General features: G+C 33.4%; 1 protein-coding gene across 1 annotated transcript; it reads right to left on the bottom strand.

Moving 5' to 3' along the window:
- Positions 1-281: 281 nt before the first annotated feature.
- Positions 282-20,908, bottom strand: Tace (ADAM 17-like protease Tace). Its single transcript, XM_068766719.1, has 17 exons — positions 20,845-20,908; positions 20,316-20,555; positions 19,123-19,244; positions 17,314-17,446; positions 16,122-16,396; positions 15,541-15,600; positions 13,748-13,882; positions 12,753-12,891; positions 8,957-9,192; positions 6,627-6,765; positions 5,399-5,468; positions 4,305-4,431; positions 3,405-3,516; positions 2,433-2,548; positions 2,029-2,184; positions 1,114-1,223; positions 282-367 (listed from the first exon to the last, which is right to left on the bottom strand). Exons 1-17 carry the CDS (start codon positions 20,906-20,908, stop codon positions 307-309), a joined length of 2,295 nt encoding a protein of 764 aa, XP_068622820.1. The 3' UTR covers positions 282-306.
- Between the last annotated feature and the right edge of the window lie 661 nt (positions 20,909-21,569).

Raw genomic sequence — 21,569 nt, 5'->3', positions numbered from 1 at the left:
TTATGCCACTTGCACCGCCGATAAAATTTATTCCATTGAATAATATATTTTTTTTTTATTTAAAAATCAGTTAGTATTAGTGCTTCTGTTTCTTCCCCTTTCGCTTATCGGTCATATATTCTTTTGTTATCGCTACGCTTTAAGTCCAGTCTACCAGAAGTCCAAACAAAGAGCTAAGTATACCTAATACTGTTAGCCTAGTCAGTAGGGCTGCCACATATTAAAAATATTTAAGTATAACACTAATTACTATAAATATTACTTTAATTTTATTTCTTAAGGATAAATCTATTGTGCTGTTGTGTACTACAGTTGACTTGTGCCTTGTATGACAGTCTTCAGAGTTGCCGACTTCTGCTTCGGTAATCTGTGGGAAAGCAAAAATTATTAAAAAAAATCATGTTTTTTTATTATAATATATATGATTCTATCATTCAAATATTTATAGCTAAGGCACAACATTAGTAATTATCACACGAGAACAAGCCCCCAGAAAGTTCTAGCTGTTTTTCAAAATTTAATTATTTCGCAAGGTGCAATTAAATAGGTATTTTAATGGTGTTAAAATGATTTACGAAATATTTTTATTAATACCATGGACAATAGAACTATAAAATCTGTGTGTTGAATTTAAATATAAAAAAAATTAAATTTGATGAATAATTGCTGATATTACTTATGAATTTCAAATGTTGGTTAGTTATTAATAATAACTAAACATAATAAACACTTTTATAGATAACTGTATTACATAAGTCAATGTCTTCCTTCATAAATCAAGGTATGTTGAAAAAATTAAAATCTTTTTTCTACACTTACAATTTCTACAAAACAAAGAAAACGGAGAAAAATGTATTATAACGCGCATGTTTTCGGTGATTCAGTGTGTGTGTTTGGTTGCATTTTTGTATATGTCTATACTTACACTTGTGTATTACTTTTTATTTATTTAGTGTAATGCTCTAAGTATCGGGTGTTTGAAATATACGAATTTTAGATTAGAATAAAATCATTCACATGAGTTTGTTATTTCAAATATTGTATTTAGAGACACAAATAATCCTTTCAAAGAAGCTTGAAAATGGTACAGCGTAAGAATAAGTATAAAGATACCTGGTGTGTATGATCTTCCGAGGAGATGAAGGATGCACCAGGTCATGCTGCTTCTCCCACTCCAAGTACTTCTGATGTTGACGCTGTCGCCGTCGGTCTACGTAGCTGATCTGAAAATACAAGAGCTTATTTGTATCCCTACATCGCGTGGCTTTATACAAAAACCGGCAATAGCCAAGCGAAGCCCAGAAATGTGATATCTGGTTTCAAATCTTAAGGCGTAAGTGTGAAAATACTATGATTAAATGTAGTTGTCTCTTATTCAACGCCCCATATTCCGCATTATTGTTAAAATAAAGCTATTGTTGTAGAGAATGACATTTAATTGCACCGAACATGGTGTTGCAAACTTTTACAGTTAACATAACGCCATCTATGAAAATGTTTTGACACTAGCGTTTGAAATTTAGTTTAGTACCAAGATGCAGCGGTGTGATATTATACGTGAAACTCACCCAAAGTACTTAAAAGCAAGTACGATTTCTTTTTATAAGGATCATTTATAATTTGATGTTGTGCAGTATGAATAAAAATAGAATCTAAAATTTTTTTTTTACAAACTCGCATATATTCTTGTTTAGGAACGTAACGAAACGTTGGACCAAATATCTGGGCACGTTCACAGCTAAGTCTTCAACTTTGCAGTAAAATAGAGAATCGTGTTCTTATTACCAATTGTAAAAAGCCTTTAAATTACAATGTCTGCTGCAGAACTTCATAATTAGATATTGTGAGCTACGTAAAAAAAGAAGAACCATCGCAGACGAATTATTGATTATATTGTCAGAAAAAAAAGAGTTACACAGAACGAGAAAGAATATAAAAATCTATCGCCTTTACTGCAAATATTTATTGCAGAGACCTATAGCAGAATTTAATGGTTATGGTCTATGGTGTAAGAAAGGTATAGCTTACCACGCAACTGGCTGGAATCCAAACGAGAGCTGTCACCAGAACCACCACTCCCACGATGTTGTCGCGAAGGAAGCCAAGCACATTGTTTATGTTTATATCCTCTATTATGTTCCAGATGCGTTCCACTACATCCTGGATGGTCTTCTCGCAGACACCCTTAACACGTACCAAAACCCACATTTTAAAACTCACAAAAATGCATTACTTATTATTATTTTCATTAAACTACTATACATACCACAGATTATAAATAAACGGTAACCACAGATTATAATAAGACGAGTGGAAGTCTATCGGCAGACATGATGATTATAATATCTCTTATCATTCATGACAAAACAAAAAATGATTTACATTTCAAATAGTTGAAAACGAACGAAACAAAAATGAAAAAACATATATACCTTGTTACAAAAGCCTTGTATACAGGGTGTACCATCAGGCAGTATGTCGTTGTGTGCGACTGGGAAACAAGTTTTGTTGAGGCTCTTACGGCAGCATCGCTTGCACGCGTCCGCCACTGCAACATATACATAAGAACTATAAGTAAATCGTGTTAAGATTTTAGTGTATTGTGTTTAGCCTAGCCACGCCCCTTGACTAATCAGATCGTAGGTAAATTAGAAAGCCGTGTTCACATTGATCAACTGATGTAAATATATTGTAAGATAGTCAAGTTTCGTAAATAAGTGACTTCTTTTTTTTAAAGGTTTACAAGAACATATATTTCTTATTCTATTGTTTAACTTATCTAAAAGTTGATTTTAGAACTTGTAAGTCAGAGTTCTCTGGTGAGCAGCCATTTCTCCGGAATCTGATACAGAACTGATGCTGTGACCATCCGATGTACTTTGGTTGGGTTTCTTGGAAGGTACGTCGGATGTTTACAATGTTTCAAATAGCTTATTTGACAAAGTAAAAGTCTAGTAAATAGATGTAACTTCTTGCCTAGTTTGCACATTGTTATTTATTAAGCCGTCTGCTGTTTTTATAACTAGATTCAATTCAACAAAATAAAAATAAATCTATGTTTTATGTCCAGTATCGGGCGTCCTACGTTTGTAGTGTAAATTATATATTTATGGGTATGTATGTATGAAAGTGTGTGTGTGCTGTATCACGCATATGTATGTATGGGTGTGTATATAAATATAAATAAAGAAAAGTATGGCTGTCCGATCACACGTATGTTTTATGTGTATATACATACGTAGATATGGGTGTGTAGTTGTGTATATACATGTGTGTCCCTACACACGACAGTACGACTGACTAATGTATGTATGATTGTATTGGTGTAAACATATAATTATATGGGTATTTATGTGTATGTATGCGTGTGTCTAAAGGGTAGGGGGTAAGGTAGGACGACTGACCAATGTCGCACATGCAGCTGTGCATTCCTTGAGTCTCGCAGTACGGCACGCATGAGCCGTTGCGGCAGCGACCTCTTTCCGCGCACTCGTGTTCGTCCGCGATCGCTGGAGCCTGGAGGTGGTCAAAATTCACGTCACCACATGGAGTCCCACTAAAAGCTTATAACTTGGTCACCATAGTTAAAATAAAGAAACATATTTGTCCTACATACAATTAATCAACATATGGCTACCGAAACTTATTTTTACTGTGACACTCTTCTGTGTTAAACAAGGTATATGTAAAAAATATAATTAATATTAAAATAAAAGCCATATTACAATTTCCTTATGAGCTAGTGTATATATCAAATGATTATATTATAGGCTTTTTCTATATACTGGTTGGGTTGTTACAAGAGTAACTTTTGTAAAGAGGTGTTTGTATAACATATTTGCTGTCAATTAATGTATTGTAAAAATAGGCGTTTCTCTTTGAATTTTTTGCGTTTAAAAGCCTGATTTTGAATTCGCGCAGCAGACAATTAGTTTGACAGTTTACGCTCTGCAAATTGATATTTTAGTTTAAAAGCTGCATCGGTCAGTATTTATTGATAAAAGTAATTAAATAATATCACTTTCAATTAATATATTATATGAAGTGATCACATTGATAAACAATTTATTTTTTTTATTTTTTCTATTGGAATGCGTCAGGCTGATAATTTTGCAGTACAAAGTTAGACTAAGGCATTTATCAGTTTCACTTAGTTTTTGTTGGCAATACAAGAACCGTTGAAAGAATAATAATAAGTTAGATAGGTATTGCCAAAAACACAATGTAAAAAAAACGTTTAAAAAATTATCATAATAGATCTATGTGCAGCTAGACTCATCATAAAGCTTGTGTGGATACGTGACCCTGGGACAGTCGGCGGAGGCGCCGTTGCAGGTGGCTTCGCCCTCGCAGGCCGAGTGGGCGGCCTCGCGACACACGACGCCAGCTCCGGCGAACACGCAGCCCGCGCAGCACGGAGAATTCTTGTCGCTGCAAAAGATCACATTGATCCAATCTTAAAATAACTAATGTGAACTTTTACTAATTTCTCTTGCGGTTCAACTTACAAATAAACATTGTAACCGATATAAATTTATAGAATTATAACACAAATATAGTGAATTAAGGTGTATTTACAATTTTTTATAATATATCACGTGAATTTCGGTGTTGCAACGTTTCGCACTCACTCTAAGTTCACAGTTAGTCAGCCATGACTAAGGCTATGCTTGTGATTTCTCTACAAGATAGAATAAGGCATTAGATTCGTAGATCCTAGTAGGTAAGATGTTTCTAGGCGGACTAAGGACATAGTTAACGCGTTGTTGACTGGCAATTTTACTGAACATTTATCTCGTGTACCATCGGGTACAATTTTTGCATAAATTTTATGTAACTCTTACACTTGAGAATGATACAAATTGGTCTGCGTATTATTGCGGTACTAAATCAAAAAATAAAACCGTTACTCTACTGATACTGGGAGCGTAAGTTTAATAGTTGCACCAGGAACATTTAAATTATTCTGTAAGTAAGATAAGGACCAATATTTAGCCACCTCCGCACATATCCCGCATATATAACATAACTCACACTAATCGGTGTAACGTAACTCCTGAAGCTGCTCCGTGGAGGGGTGAAACACGTGTTGAGTGATTTGACGGTGGCAGTTGTGGGATACGCATTGTTTGCCGCATGCGCATTTATCAGCGGGCTAGCGGCTGGTGCACTTTGTTGCACGACTACCACTGCATGTGCGGAAGTGGCTAAATATTGGTCTTATTCTTACTTAGGATGGACTTCCGCAAGGTTATTGTGTAAGTTTGGTTGTAGTATCATGTTCATTCTACTTTTCTTTCAAACCGTCGTCACTGATGTCATAACACTTCATTATAAATATTTATTTTCTTATAAATAATGATATGTACAGATAAATAATTTACCTTTAGTTACCTACCTGCATACGGCGCCTTGATTCTTTCTGAGCTTACAGTTCTTGTCGCAGCACATGTCGTTGTCCTCCGTACCTGGGGGACAGTGTATTTATTTTTAAATATAATGCACATTTACAATATTTATTATATAATAAATATTCACAATATTATTTGTATAATTCAATATTATATTATAAATATTCACGATACCAATTATATAATTAGTACTATATAATATATTATTAATTGTATAATTCATATTATATTTTAAATATTCACAATATTAACTGCATAATTCATATTATAAGATAAATATTTACAAGACTTATTACATAGTTATATATAAAGTAGACAGTTCATTGCAGATTAATGCACAAACCAAGCAAGAGATAAAGTGAATAATACATATTGTTTTTCTTCTCGTCGGCTTTTCTCTGGAGAGTAAGCTGTCTAGGATATGGTCTAAATATCTGACTTCCTGTCCGAGAAAAACAACTCTTCAACTCAAGGGACATCAGATGACTTATTGAGATACACCAATACCCCGCTTTGCGTCGTTTCATTTTGCGTTTTTTTCGAAGTTGCGTCGCTGCTTAATTTGTACTAATTTTCACTGTGCGTCGTTAGATTTTCGAGGTTACTTAATTTTGGGGCTGAGTTTTTAATTTTTTTCTTGAAAAAAAATTTTTTTTTTCAAAAGATGGCAACACTTTTGTTTCTGATAGCGCCATACCATCAAAACTCGGGGATTTCCTTTTTAACTAAAAATCAATGCAATTTTAATACAGTTTCATTTTCACTTTGTTTTGCTAATTTTAGAGTTCAGTTTCAAATACGTTGTGTGTTGTGTTTTTTTTTAAAAGAGAATAATAAATTTATATAAATTTGTTGTTTCTGGTTACAAAAAGGTATATATTTTTCCAATTTATTTATTGGCAGTTATATAATTATTGTTTTTTAAATGTTTACTTTGTTCAATTTTCTTTTCAAAAAGTACTATTTTCGTAACCCTAGAATCTATCTTCGATCTTTACACGATTTGCTATAGAAAATCTTAATTCACTTTGCGGCGTTTTAAATTGCGTCGTGTTTTTTTGGAACGTAACCACGACGCAAAGTGAGATATTGGTGTAGTTCCAATTTTTAGTTCTAATTTAGTAGTAGTCAAGATCACGGAAAGTGTAAGACAGTTGCCTGGCTATGGGCGCCTATCATCTAATTATGTGTAGTTGATCATGAATAGATCCTCACCTAGGAGTCCGGCGTCACACTCCTCACCGCCCTCCACTCGAAGGTTGCCGCAGAAGCTTTCTTCCGGCTCCGAGAAACAACGTCCGGATTTTGCTTGAAGCACCTTCCTGATAGACCGAAGACTGCACGGTGAAAATCTCTGTAAAGAATAACACAATTTTGTCCGGACTTTAAAAATCTAACACGACTACTGCAAGGTCTTTCGGAAAGATATCTATGGTGGGATATAACATAATCGCTACACTTGGCAGACGGGTTGGAGATCGCAGTGTGGTGTTATGATAAGCAGAGGCTTGTTTGTAACTAGAAGCAATCTTTTATAATTAATAAACAAAGTATGAATTTAAAATGTATCCTGGGAATTGAACCCGCGACAAATGATCGCAAGTCCCAAGCCCTTATCGTTGGGCTACCACTGCTCAAGTGAACAACAATATATGCATTAATTATATCAACGATGGCATCATGTACAAGGTGGGCTGACGGCCTAAGGTTTGGAAAACCTTGGATGCAGATGGCTTCCAACTGGTTCTATTAAAAATCTGTGGGAAGCTCTAGTTCAGCAATTTAGATTCTATGTATGAAATGATGATGATATATTAATTCATTTCACATAATTTTCTACTTCTGTTCATCTCCGTGATCAACTGTGTACGAAAAAAGATTGACTAAAGAGACTTTAATAGAAGTTAGAAAGAGATTGTCCTTTCAGCCCATAGATACTGCAAATGGTCTCATCCAAGGATATCTATGGGGAGATATACCATAATGATGCTTGGCAGACGAGTTGGAGATCGCAGTGTGGTATTATGGTACGCAGAGAACGCAGCTGCAAAACCTCTGGAAACTTATTTGTCAGTGGTAATTCTATATAAATAATACACAATGTGTGTATCATATAAGGTTGTTTCTCGGGAATTGAACCCGCGACCCACGATTGTAAGTCCTTACCATTAGACTTCCACTGCTTTTTTACTGTCTTATCTTGAACCTAGGTTAACGACAGTCTTAAAACTTATTGACAGTACAAAGAATATCGGGGCAGTTAGTTAAATAGAATAATTAAATCTTCTTCTTATCAGCCGATGGACGATCACTGCAAATATTTAATGGAATCAAGCGTTACCTTGCGAAAGTCCATGCTAAGTAAGAAAAGGACCAATATTTAGCCACTTCCGCACATGTATTTGTAGTCGTGCAACAAAGTGCACCGCCCGCCAGCCCGCTGATAAATTCGTATGCGGCAAACAAACGAATTACACAACTGCCACCGTAAAATCACTCAACACGTGTTTCACCCCTCCAAAACTAATAAATATTGATCACTGTAAAGCATAGATCTCTCCTAAAAATCGCCACGATGACCGATCTTGCGCAGACGGCGTTTAGCGACTTTCCGCGACCTAATTGTCGTTGGTCTACTTAGTGGAGGCTTGCTCACACCGAGTCTACCGGCACGTGGTCATCACTTGATAACCTTTCCACAACAGCCTTCAATTGCACGGGCGATGAGCCCCGCCTATTGCCACTTCAGAAGAGCAATTCTTCGAGTTACGACGGTGATCTTGATTACTTTTTTCATTACACTTATTTTGTACACCATAGATCAGTGATTCCCAAAGTGGTCTATATCGACCCCTAGGGGTCTACGTTAGCGAAAAAAAATTTGGAGGACCATGAAATGAAAATGGGGGTCCACAATAGTGGATCTCAACACATACATTGATAGTACCTATTTACTTACATCATACTATCTTATAATATCAAAACATTTACATTATTTATAACAGTATCTATGAAGTAAAAAAATTATTATCTATGTTTATAAAAGTGTGTATATTGTAGGATGTTGGTATTCGCTTTGTGGTCCGCAATACATTTTGAACATACACTAAACTTCACTACAGTTAGAAATTCACAGGAAATCAATATCAGGTAAGTAGGGGGTCTACCCAACACGGAAAAACATGGCAAGGGGTCTACGACACAAAAAAGTTTGGGGAACTCCGCCATAGACAATAAATGGAATAAAAAAAGAGACAATTCCTATGGTACATAGCGATATTATCGCTCGAAGTGATCTCTACCAGAGAGCCTTTGGATGGAAATGAGAGACATGAAGGAGAGGGCAGTTAAGGGTGACAATACATAAAAATACATACATTACTATAAATACACACATACATGTACATATAAAAGATGCTACATAATATTCTATTTTAGAGTCAAAGGAATTGGTCTTTTACCATTTATTTAAAATATTGACAACGATTTAGCATCTAATTGGTTCTGGTAACTCAGTGATTATTTTGCGTTTTTTTTATATTTACCTTATTGTTGACGTCATATCCGCTAACGCTGTACGTGTACATGAGGTAGGAGCCGCCCTGGCTGGCGGTGGGCGAGCACTCTACCACATCGGGGTCGTGCTCCGAGCCCCAGTTGTGGCCGAACTCATGGGCGGTGACCAGATCTGCTTCTCGAGTGATCACTCGCTGACCATAGTGGTTCCTCGACGAACTCAACCCAGAGTTTAAATATAGAGTGTATCCGTTCTTGAAGTACTCTGCAGAGAATATACAGGATGATTTAATATGCAAGTTTCGTGTGCAGGTGAAGTTATATATTTACTGGTTATTCATTCAATGAGCAGATAAATAAATAAATATATATATATATATATATATATATGATAGTTAGCTTTATTAATTAGACAACTAGCTGAGGTGTAACTTAAATTGTTAACATATATGATGCATGTAACAATTTTTTGAATTATTAACAAATAAAAAATAAGGATTGATCGTAGAGGGATGAAAATTTAGGGTTGTATGTATTTTTGTATGCTGTATCATAAAAAAATAAATAAAAACAAAAAAATTACCTAAAAATAAAAATAGGGGTGGACCACTCTTAACATTTAGGGGGATGGAAAATAGATGTCCGATTCTCCACCCTGGCCGACATACTCGCTAAGATTCACAAAAATCGATCGAGCCGTTTCGGAGCAGTTCAATCACGCACACAGTGACACGAGAATTGTATATATTTGAAGATGGAACATTATATAATTTGTAATACAGTAAAAATATTTTGATATTTATTTACTCTATTAGAGATAAACAGTAACAAAAGGCAGTAGGAAAGTATAAACTTAGAAATATAAAATTAGTTACAATTGTTACCTTATAACTATCTCACTAAGTACATTTAATGATTTATAGTCAAACAATGACAAAACAATATTGACGATATAAGGTACATTTCAAGTGGCGTGAGGTTGTGAAAGCGCGTTATTGCCCAAATGTCACACGAGCAATTTGAACTATCTCGGAGACTTTTATATTCTGTGGATTTCCTTGTTTTTAAATATATCTATAGTATGTTCATAAAGTTCAAAATTTGTGTATTAAATTTAAATTTTAAAAATTTAACAAATTTATCATATTTCTTTAGATAATTCTTTAAATAACTACTGACATATCATGTAACCAATTACATGATATGTCAGTAGTTATTTAGGTGAGATAAAATTATTCACATAAGCATTTTCGGATATTGAAATAATTTAACAGATAATCAAAGCCAAAAATAATCCTTCAAAGCACAAGTTGGGTACACTTTAGTATAATACTGTGATCAAAAAGTGTGAATTTATTTATAAAATGCTAATTTTTTATTTATTCTTCCAAATCAATTTATTCCTTTCAAAGTAATCCCCGTCAGATAAAACGCACTTTCGCCAACGCTATATCCAGTATAATCTTCAAGATCTTCGAATTGGTTTTTATATTCTTAATCGTGTTGAAAAAGCATCCTCGTATTGGTCTCTTGAGTTTGCCAAATAACTTGGCTTATGCCACACGGAGACAAGTCCAGCAAATACGGTGGTTGCGGAACGACATGAGACGATTTTTGACGCTTTTTCTATACAACCTTTTAAAATACAAAACATCCTTTAACCCTTTTCTTGATAATGTATCTGTAGAGATACATCAGAATTAAAAGAAAATAGTGGCATCAATTTTGAACGCAAAGTTATCATTTGTATGTGAATGTTTAGGTAATTTCTTAATTTTCGAGCGCTTGTTCAGTTTTTACTGTTGGCATCCTTGGGTCTTAAAAGTCAAGTGGTATGAATATTAATGTAACATTAAAAAAATATGCCAAGTTAAGGGTTAAAATGATTTGGGCTCAGCCAAAAAAATTCCAAAACTATCACCGATTTATAAGCACCAAATTATTTATCTTCGGACATGGCCCTTGACAGTTTTAAATAACAATTTCACCTTACTTTTTGATCATAGCAGTATATATTAGTATGTTTTAATGTTCATTAACTTCCAGCATAATTAATCAACAACATAATAGCGATAATATAAAACATAAGTATATGATGCAAATGAAACACAAAATATATACAAACGTATGAAAAGAAGCAAACAAAAACAAAACAGATAAACACTCACATTTCGCAGCGAAATGGCTGAAAACAAAAAAAAAACATAACATAATCTTAAAGCAACACAAACCTTATTACAATAATAATTATAAAATAAACTATATTTATTTCAATTATAATAACTTAAATATTAATTTTATTGTTGAATAGATAGATTTAAAAAATGTTTTTAAGATGATATAGGTAAATAATATATCACAGATAATGTACACTAAGCAAATATTGTTGAATTAAAAAAAATGTAAAAATATGTTTCCCAGATATAGGTTATTACACTGTAAATTACTTCATAAGAGGTAGTTCACCTGGGTAATGATGTCTTTACCTTTACTTACATAAAAAAATCTATACACGTTGACTTTCATCTGGAGTCTTAAGATCTAAGACATTGACACCCCTATAATCTAGACTCAATTTGACGTCTAAATGTAGCAGAAAGATCTATAAGTGTTTCCCAACGCGTAGCCCACGCCCCACAGGGGGCAAATTCGAAAAATTATGTATGTTACATAGGGGGTTTTAAGAATTTTAGAAATGACTTAGTGGAACTTAACAAAAAAAGTTAGGGAAACAGTGATCTATAAAGTGTTAGGTTATGTTTTTATCAATGTTTGGACATGTTAACCATATTGTGACCATTATATATATTCGCGATATGCAAAATCGCTTCGTCAATTCTGACTCATGTTTGTATGTTGATGAGCAAAAAATTTTATTATTACTATATATTCGTATGTACTGTACTAACTGTGCTCGCGATTTCGTCTAATTAGGATTTTACAAAAAAAAAATAACATGTATTTTGAGTTTTTTTTTTAACAATTTTTCCAAAATAAAAGTAACCTAAGTTACTCCTCATTACAATTTCCTGTCTGTATAAGTCCCGTCAAAATAGGTCCAGTCATTTAAGATATTATCCGAAACAAACAGACAGACAAAATTGAAAAAAAAAAACGTAATTTCGGTATAAATATACTGTATTATAAATATATTCATATACATGTAGTAAAAAGCAATTATTTTAATATTACAAACAGACTTATAACTTGCGATAAAATCTCTTTGTCTGTATTATTTGTATCTGGCTGTTATTGGTGACGTTAAAAAAGTTTATGTTGTAAAAAAGAAACATTTTGTTAGGAGCAAATTTGCAATAGATTTAAATTAAAAAATTTATTTAATTAAAAAAATGCAACACTGGTAGCAATAAAAAATTGTGACGTTTGTGGACTTAATTAAATCCCAGTATAGAGTAGCATAAATTTAATGTCAAAGATACTCTGTTGCAGATAAAAAAGGACACGATTTTTTAAATTTGATCAAGATCGACATATCAGCAGTTACAATGTACCTGAATAATTTAAAATTGACCACAAAACACTTATGACCACTTTGAATAAAGCAGAGTTTATAAAAAAATGTATTTGGACGACACACGAGTTTAAAGAAAGAAATCAAATGTTGCATATGTTCATTTCTCAGACATTTAATGGAATCAGGCGTTACCTTGCGGAAGTCCATCCTAAGTAAGAAAAGGACCAATATTTAGCCACTTTATTGTGCACTTTGTTGCACGACTACCACTGCATGTGCGGAAGTGGCTAAATATCCTTTTTTACATTTCTCAGACGTTGGTAACCTATTGATGTTGATGAAAAACTTACCGGGAGTACATATACCGCCCACGGAGTTCCTCCGCGGTGAACCCACGTACGCCAGGCCCAGGATACCTCCTTCAAACTTCAGGTCCGTGAACAGATGCGCCAGGCAGAAGTCTTTGTGAGAGTACTCCCGGCTGAACACCTGGTTAAAATCAAAATAGCTTTTACACACACAATGCATACGAGATTATAAGTAACGCGCCATCTATTGAGAAGACCTAACAATAAATCAGAGCGGTTTGCAATTTTTTAAAGATTTGTGATTCCTTAACAATTCATTTTCCTACATTTACCGTGAACATACTGCATATTATACTATTAGGAAAAAAACATATATTCCTATGCTTTTTCTATGAAAATGACTTTATTTATTTATATCTATAGCCTCCTTGATTATCTGCAAAGCCTTATGGTTACAGAGACATCGTGATGATTCCCACCAAGGTACTAAACATTGGTGGGAATATCTAATTATCATCATAATTTCACCCACAGAACCTCCACTGCTGGGCATACCTCCCCATTGATATCCAAAACGCATCCAGCGTTTTCTAACGATGTTAACAAAGTTGGCTGTCTAAATTGTTAACGGACGTTTTACGCTGCGCTTGTCAGCCTGTGGTCACTTAGGAACCTCAGATCAGAACTCCCCAGCTGACATCTGTTTTACTTCCCATATGGCGTGCCACTTGCTAATTCTATAGTCTGCATCAGGTACACGAGTTCATCCATCTATCTCCTCATTCAATTTCGTATTCCTTAGTATAGACTCCGGCATGGCTCCTTGAGGGACTGTCAGATCGCAAATGGGATCCGAAGGAAGCGACTTTGTTTATAAACCTATATATATACACGTACAAATATATTACGATTTACTCTGTTACTGTATAATTATTTATGAATTTTCTAGTAAAAAGTTTGTATTTGAAAATAGACCTTAGGCAATTATAATAAGATCTAAAATAACTTTACATTTTATATCAAAAACTAAAAACTACCTCGAGAAGATTCCGCACGTCCCATTTCTCACGGACCATGTTATAGTGCGCTTCGCCGCCTCTAACACGCGTCGGCTCCGAGTGAACCAATATCTTCTTTATCACAAATCCCATACCTTTAAAACCGTCCATGTCCTGAAAATGCAATAACAAATTTACATAACAATAATTTAAATACAAAAAGAAAGAGTCACACATATATAGGTTGGGCCAAAAATTTTTGCATATAGCAACACTTGATTTCTCCAAAACCGTGAGAATAAGGGGCCAACGGCGAGACGGAGCACATCTCGACGATGTAATTTTTAAAAAATAAATTTTAATAAATGATAATTACGGTTAATAAATCATAAACAAAATAGCATTTGTACTTTTATTTCTACACATGTTTCAAAAGTGCAAAAATTTATGGCCCACCCTATATGTCTGCTTCCTTCTAGGCCATAGACGAAGAATTTTCTTCATCATCATATGAGTTGACAGACGTCCACTATACGGTCTAGGCCTCCCTCAAAGATATCTATTAGTCCACCTGGTGGGGAACTTATCCAAGCCACGTGTACCGGATTATGGTTATTACTAGAGAACCTTTCGGGCTAAACGGTTGCTGGTTGCACGAGTGAATTGTCCCTTCAATTGCCACTTCAGACAAAAAAAAATTGAATCAAAAGTGTAATAATGTAGCAAACTGTGGTCCAAAAACGAAGATTATGCACATGATTTGAATGTGAAGAAAGTTAGAGATTTTTAAGAACAGAATGAAATTGCAATATAAGAAGTTGCAAAGGATGAAAGCAGAGAGTGAAACAAAAGCATATAATGAAAAAGACTACTAGAGTTGTAATGTCCCTGTCCCATATATTGCAGGTTGGAACCAGAGGTCTTCAAAGGGGAAGGGGGGGGGGGAGAGAATAAATAACAAAGCTTTGAGCATAGCCAAAAAATATTATCTAAGATCAACTTTTTAGAGTTAGTGATGAAAAATTGTATTTGTATATGTAATACTGTATCTCCATGTTACATGTTGAAAACAGAACCTTTTTGGCTTTATTGTGAACCCCCATTTTATAACCGAATCTAACTTACGTATGGACAGATATTATATCTTAGGCATTCTCTACCAGTCAACCTAACATGGTACAGAGATAATTATTAGACAAGCATATAAATGTTATAAAAACTAAATATATAATACAATATGCTATATACATATACATAATAAATATTCATCAAGTAATTACTTACAAACACATACTTAAATGAATTATAATATATACATATATTGCAGATATACATATGCTATTGGGTATTGGTAGCTCAGCGGTTGAGGACTGAGACTTGCCATTGCATTTCGATTACCAAGATACAATTTTATGAAATTCACTTGAGCAGCAGCGTCTTCTGCGTACCATAATACCACACTGCGATCGCCAACCCACTTGCCAAACGTGACTATTATCGTATATATCCCCATAGTTATCTTCAGGGAAGGCATATGCATTACAGGAGGGGGCAATGGTTTGAAACGGCGACAACATATACTACATAATAAAGTTGCAGAGATTTTTCCAGTAAAAAGGTCTGAAACCTTCTTTTTCAATATATAACTGTTTGCTGACTTTTAAATACTATTGTAAGTTTATTCCATAGCAAAACGCTATAGATAGGAGAAGAATGAACGAAGCAGTCTTACTTTTTAGTTCCTCTTACATATCTACGAGAAGTACTAAGAAGTAAAAGATTATTTGACGACCATCGTTAATTATTATAGTTATAAACTAATAAATACTAACTTGTCTGTCCTGCCATACTGTGTCATTGTATATTTTATGCACACGGTCAATGAGACTGATCTGCAAAGAAACAACAATTCATAGTTACATATATATATTTATATATATAGATATATATGTATATTACTACATATAACATGTAACTATATATGTATAGTTATTTACCCATAACACATGTATATATACACATAATAAAAAAAAAATTAAACATTAAGTTTTGATAAGAATAAAACATTGATTTTTCTATAATCTATTGTCGTTTTTATTATTTTGTGCAAGTTTTAAGTCGTATATATGTAATACGTATATATATATATATATATATATATATATATATATACACGTATATATATTTTTAACTTACTTTGCCTACAGTCTACAGCTGTAGCTAATACAAATTAGTTTTGAAATAATATAATGTTAAAAAGTGCAAAGTAACAAATAAAAAGTGTAAGTGCACATAGTCCGGAATATTAGTATTTAAATTGTTTAATTTATTAAAAGGACAATGCAAAGTCCCAAAAACGCTAAATGAAGAGCAAAAGGGCTAATTTGAAATATAAAACCTGTATAACACTCACCAAGTAACTTATTGTAGTCTTTGTGTTACTCGCTCCCATCTCCTGGAAGAACCTGTAGTCTGCTACCAGTAGCAATGGACACCTTGTCTTAGTAGGAGTATACTCATAGTCACTCTGGCGTTTCACTCTCTTGTAGTCAAACTCGCCATCTTCATAAACACCATCGTTGTTATGCTCTGAATTCTGCGACTTCAAGTATTTATTCTTCTCTGATCGCTCATGATTTATTTCCAGCTTGTCATTATAATCTTCCGTATCATCACCTTCTTCTAATTCTGCAAAGCAAACTATTTATTTATAGGTGTATATGATATATAAAGGCGGTGAATATCCAAAGTTATCTACGAGAGATATATCTGCTAAGCGTTTACAAAATTGAGTTTACTACTAAATTTAGTTTATACAAATTAGTCGTATACCAATACCTCGCTTTGCATCGTTTCGTTTTGCGTATTTTTCGAAGTTGCGTCGCTGCTTAATTAGTACTAATTTTCACAGTGCGTCGTTACATTTTCGAGGTTGTGTTGTTTTGGGTTAGAGTCTTTTTTATATAATTTTTTTTTCTAAAAGATGACAGCACTTTTCTAATTGCGCCATGCTATCAAAACTCGGGGATTCCCTTTCTAACTAAAATCAACGCAATTTGAATACAGTTTTATTTTCACTTTGTTTTGCTAATTTTAGAGTTAAGTTTCAATTACGTAGAGTGTTGTGCTTTTCTTAAAAGATAATAATAAATTTATATAAATTTTTACGTATTGTTTGTGGTAACAAAAAAGGTAAAATTTTTCTAATTTATTTATTGGCAGAGTTATATTATTTTTGTTTTTTTTTTATGTTTACTTTGTGCAACTTTCTTTTTAAAAAGTAGTATTTTCGTAACCCTGGAACCTATCTTCGATCTTTACATGGTTTGCTATATAAAATCTTAATTCACTTTGCGTCGTTTCAATTTGCGTCGTGTTTTTTTAAAACGTAATTACGACGCAAAGTGAGGTATTGGTGTAGTTTATTTTCTGACTTCAGATTTTGTGTTGCAAGAAGTTATTGGACTGTCGCTTTTTATTCCAGGATAATTGGAAATAGATATAAAAGCTCTAAAGCTTTTTTGCTGTCAAATGTCCTATACATTAACACCGTTAAAATTTTTAAATCTACAACCAATCATCCTGTATATGTGAATGATACGAACCTTGACCTTCTTTCACGTAACCGCAAACACGAGGCCTACTTCCGTTGGCATTTGCCCAACTGAAACGGATGTCTGATGAGCGGTATGTGATCATTGTTCCATCTTCTTGGTCCGGTAAATGTCGCCATGAAGGCTGGGAGAAATAATTCATTTAGCTTGCAGTCATATCATATGTATATATATATATGTTGTGTTGTTGTCGTATGTGTGTTGTGTATGTAAAAATTTATGCGGGGCTTCTAGCACCATCTGTCAACACCAGTCGAAACCTCTGAGATGTAACATATATCTATACTAGCTGATCCCGCAAACGTAGTTATGCAAAAAAAATTAAAGTTTTTAATTAACAAATGTAAGATAAGGGTTGATCGTAGAGGGGTGAAAATTTAGGTTTGTATGTATTTTTGTATGCTGTATCATAATAAAAACCAAAAAAATTGTCTAAAAAATTAAAAATAAAATTTCGGGGTGGACCACCCTTATTACTTAGGGGTATGGAAAATAGTAGCCGATTCTCAGACATACTGAATACGCATGTAAAATTTGGTAAAAATCGGTCAAGCTGTTTCGAAAGAGTTCAAGTTCGAACACCGTGACACGAGAATTTTATATATTAGAATATATATTTCAATTGTTGTCAATAATATAAATTATTTGTTTTACGCGCACACTCACACACATACATATATATGCATAAAAATTTACTCTTTAGAATAATGACATTTCAAACTAAATTTTTAATCATCATCAGGACAGCGGATAGGTGTTAATGGCAAGGCTTAGGTCTTCCCGAAAGATCACCTCAATGACTGGTCTTTCCCTACTCCCATCCAGTATTTATTTAGCAACAATTATAAAATAAAACACTGACAAACAAACAGACTTTTCACTTCAATTCAAATTAAGTAGTCTCTCTGACACAAAAATCATTAAATGCAGTGTACATACTTTAAGATAATTCTCTAATGCTTACAATCAGGTCTAAGAAAATTGCAGATAAATGTTTTTAACCCGCTGAAGGATTAAGCTCTATGCAACTAAAGTAACATTATTCATTTAAGGCCATATAATATAGCAGCACAAAACATAAAACCCACGGTAACCAACTTTACGTCCATCACTTATGAACTTGGGACATAATGGGTTATAGTGAGGTGGGGAGCTGAGTTCACAACCTGTAATATATATAGATGTAGGTATATACATGTATATATTTAGGAGTGAATCACGCAGGCGAATAATAGATGTTTTTAGATATTTTTTTAACACTAATTTTTCACTTCTTACATAGTTCATGCAAACCAGCCCATTGCCATCTTCCCAGAGAATGCCATAATTCATTCCTACTCTTCATTCATCAATCAATTGCTCACTTCCTTCACTCTTATGTTCCGTTCCCACATATATATGTATATATATTTAATTATTACTATTTGCTATAATATGTATTTATTTAGTGTCACATGACCATGCACACTAAACACCACGGGCCTATGATAGATCAGTTTGTGGTCCCACACATGCACATAAACATAACATAATATGTATACACACACATGGATACCATTCCGTTCAACAAATAAGAAATGATTGTCTGTGTGTGTAATGTATTGTATTGTTTTGTTTGTGTTTTAATAAGTTAAATTACTATATTGATTGTGTGCAATAATAATGCTTTGGTTAGGTTAGGTTAAGGCCATTGTGAGGTTTCCTTAAAATTGCTACACGGGTATCAGCTCTGAGCACCATACTCTACCCCTCTCTATATGAATCCATGGAATATTCTGAATTTACTTCATCATATATTACCTCAATATGATAGGTTTCATCTGGAGTATGTATAATTCCCGTTATAACACCTTCCTCTATATGTATCTTGACATCTGATAGTTTTTCACCAAACACTCTGCCGGTGTAGAAGTTATCTCTATCTGAAAAATTAAAAAAAAAATACTTGAAATTCAGTCTATGAATTCAATATATTTTAATGTAATTGTAGTAATATAATGTAATCTAAACCTAACATAGGTTAGTTAAAGTTCTAAAAACATGAAAGGGATAAATTTATGACATTTTACATTAATTAACATAAGTCATGTTAATATAGTAAATAAGGGTGTGTTAGTTCAGACTACTACATATTAAATTTAATTATTGTTTACTATCTGACTCTACAAACTTTGTACTATGAGAAGGCCTTTCACATTCTAAAAATCTTAACAAATAAAATTATTTGTATACGTTACACAAAACAGGTGTAAAAGCAATAAAGCTTTTGGAAACAAGCTTTAATCGGAATATACATTCACTTTTACACCTATAAAACAATCAGCCTGTATATTCACAACTTTCTCTAAACATTACTTTAAATATATTGATATATAAACATGTGATGAAACAAAATTAATTACAATTATTATATACCCATAAAAGATGAAAAAGTATTTTGTACCTTTGTTAATTAATTTTTATAACTCTTTATAGTAAATCAAGCTACAAAATATTACAATGTACATATATGTGGGGATGAAGCAGTGAAATTTGATTTAAACCAAGAACTCTAACAAAAACACTCGTACATTTGTTGTACATACAAAATCTGACAGTCCCTGTGACCTTCCTTGTCAATGTCAACCCTTACATCCTTCTATTCTAATGATGCCCAATAACTTATTTTCTCTGACTATTACATATATATATATATATATATATATATATATATATATATATATATATATATATATATATATATATATATATATGTAATAGTCTCTTGCGTAGCTCAATTGTTTTTTTGGAAAGGAGTCAGAGTATACAGTCTTACTTGTCAAAGAAAGTCTAAGAAATAGATATCATCTCTTGCTTAGTTTGCACATTAATCTGCAAAAAGCCATCTGCTGTGTTTATAACTATGTTTTACACACTGTTAATAAGCAGGTGTATCAGAATTTTTATTTGTTATAATGCTTAATTCTGGTCTAAATAAATACATATTTACATACCAACATGCACAACTGTTTTTTTCCCTTCACCATCAACACTGTATGCTTTGAAGTTAGAATGCAAAACAGAACTATGCGGATGCAAAATTAGCCTGAAGTCCTTTCCAAGTGTTCGGAAGTGCAGCTCTTTGATTATATTAAACGGGTGATTTGATAACTTGGTGCCACGCTTCACAACATGGTGGTTAAGACTTGACGAGTGGAGAGTTTCAAAATATTTTAGGTTGTTGTATATTGAACCTGAAATAATAATTAAAAGAAATATTAAATTTTGAAAATTTGGAAAAGTTTATATATTGATATTATTAATCCTAAGAAGTGCTTTCCAAAATCCCAAAGATATTTTCGACAGTTGCAATTTTTTTAATGTTGCCAAAACTTAAATTAACTGTTATTTACAAGGGTTTTCCATACATAATCAAGTTGCCTCTTTTTTCAACTGATTGCCATGATTACTGGTCATGCACTGCCCACAATCCAGCAATTTCTGACAACTTTAACTATGTCATCTGTCCACCTAGTGGAGAACCTATCCACTCCGTGCCTACCCATTTGTGGTTGCCATTTGAGAACCTTTCAACTTCAATATCCATCAGTTTACAAGCAATGTATGCCAACCACTATCACTTCAGATGAACAATTCTTTAAGTTATGTCTTAGGTTCTTCTACAGATCACCTCATTTCAGATTCAATGCCATAATAAAACTCAGAGTATAGCTCTGTTCATAGCTCTGTGATTGACTTTCAGCCTATTGATAAGGCCTATTGTAAGTAATCATGTCACCTATACATAAGCAAGTAACCAATTGGGATCAGACAACCAGAGCAAATAAATCTTATAAATGAAATAGCTTGCCTATATTCATGAAATATGTCTGTTCTTAAGAAGGAGGATTGCTTAGTGTGACAAAAGATATGACATGGAGGAACTGGGTAGACTAAGAATACCTGACAGTCACTTTTAGGGCATTTCATTGTTGATTCTAGATATCTCAGAATATTTTGGAAACCCATGTACTTCTGACCAGTAGAGAAATTGTATATGTGTTTAAATTTTGTTACTATGACGAAATGAAAATTTTGTATGACTATCCTTTATTTTCAGGGAAGGGGTTTAGTTTTTGGGACAAATTTCTAGAGCATGTTGAGACGAGAGAGGAGCAGGAGAGGTGTACAAATAAAAATAGTGAAATTCCAGGGTTTGTATTTTATGATTGGGCCTATTATAGAGCAATGCTATACAAATTTTGTCA

The sequence above is a fragment of the Battus philenor genome, unplaced genomic scaffold (genome assembly GCF_028537555.1).
Source record: "Battus philenor isolate CCGP_79_NKW_IND1 unplaced genomic scaffold, ilBatPhil1.0.hap1 SCAF_21, whole genome shotgun sequence".
Classification (NCBI taxonomy): domain Eukaryota; kingdom Metazoa; phylum Arthropoda; class Insecta; order Lepidoptera; family Papilionidae; genus Battus; species Battus philenor.
The sequence above is the reverse complement of the archived record's forward strand: the minus strand, read 5'-3'. Positions and strand labels throughout refer to the sequence as shown.

Excerpts from the sequence above, each read along its gene's own strand:
- Tace (XM_068766719.1), bottom strand. The coding sequence starts at position 20,908 with ATGGATATTGAAGTTGAAAGGTTCTCAAATGGCAACCACAAATGGGTA. Across the intron at positions 12,892-13,747 it reads ACGTGCGGAATCTTCTCGAG|GTGTTCAGCCGGGAGTACTC; the intron begins GTAGTTTTTAGT and ends GATTTTAACCAG. Across the intron at positions 2,549-3,404 it reads CAGCTGCATGTGCGACATTG|TGGCGGACGCGTGCAAGCGA; the intron begins GTCAGTCGTCCT and ends TATATGTTGCAG.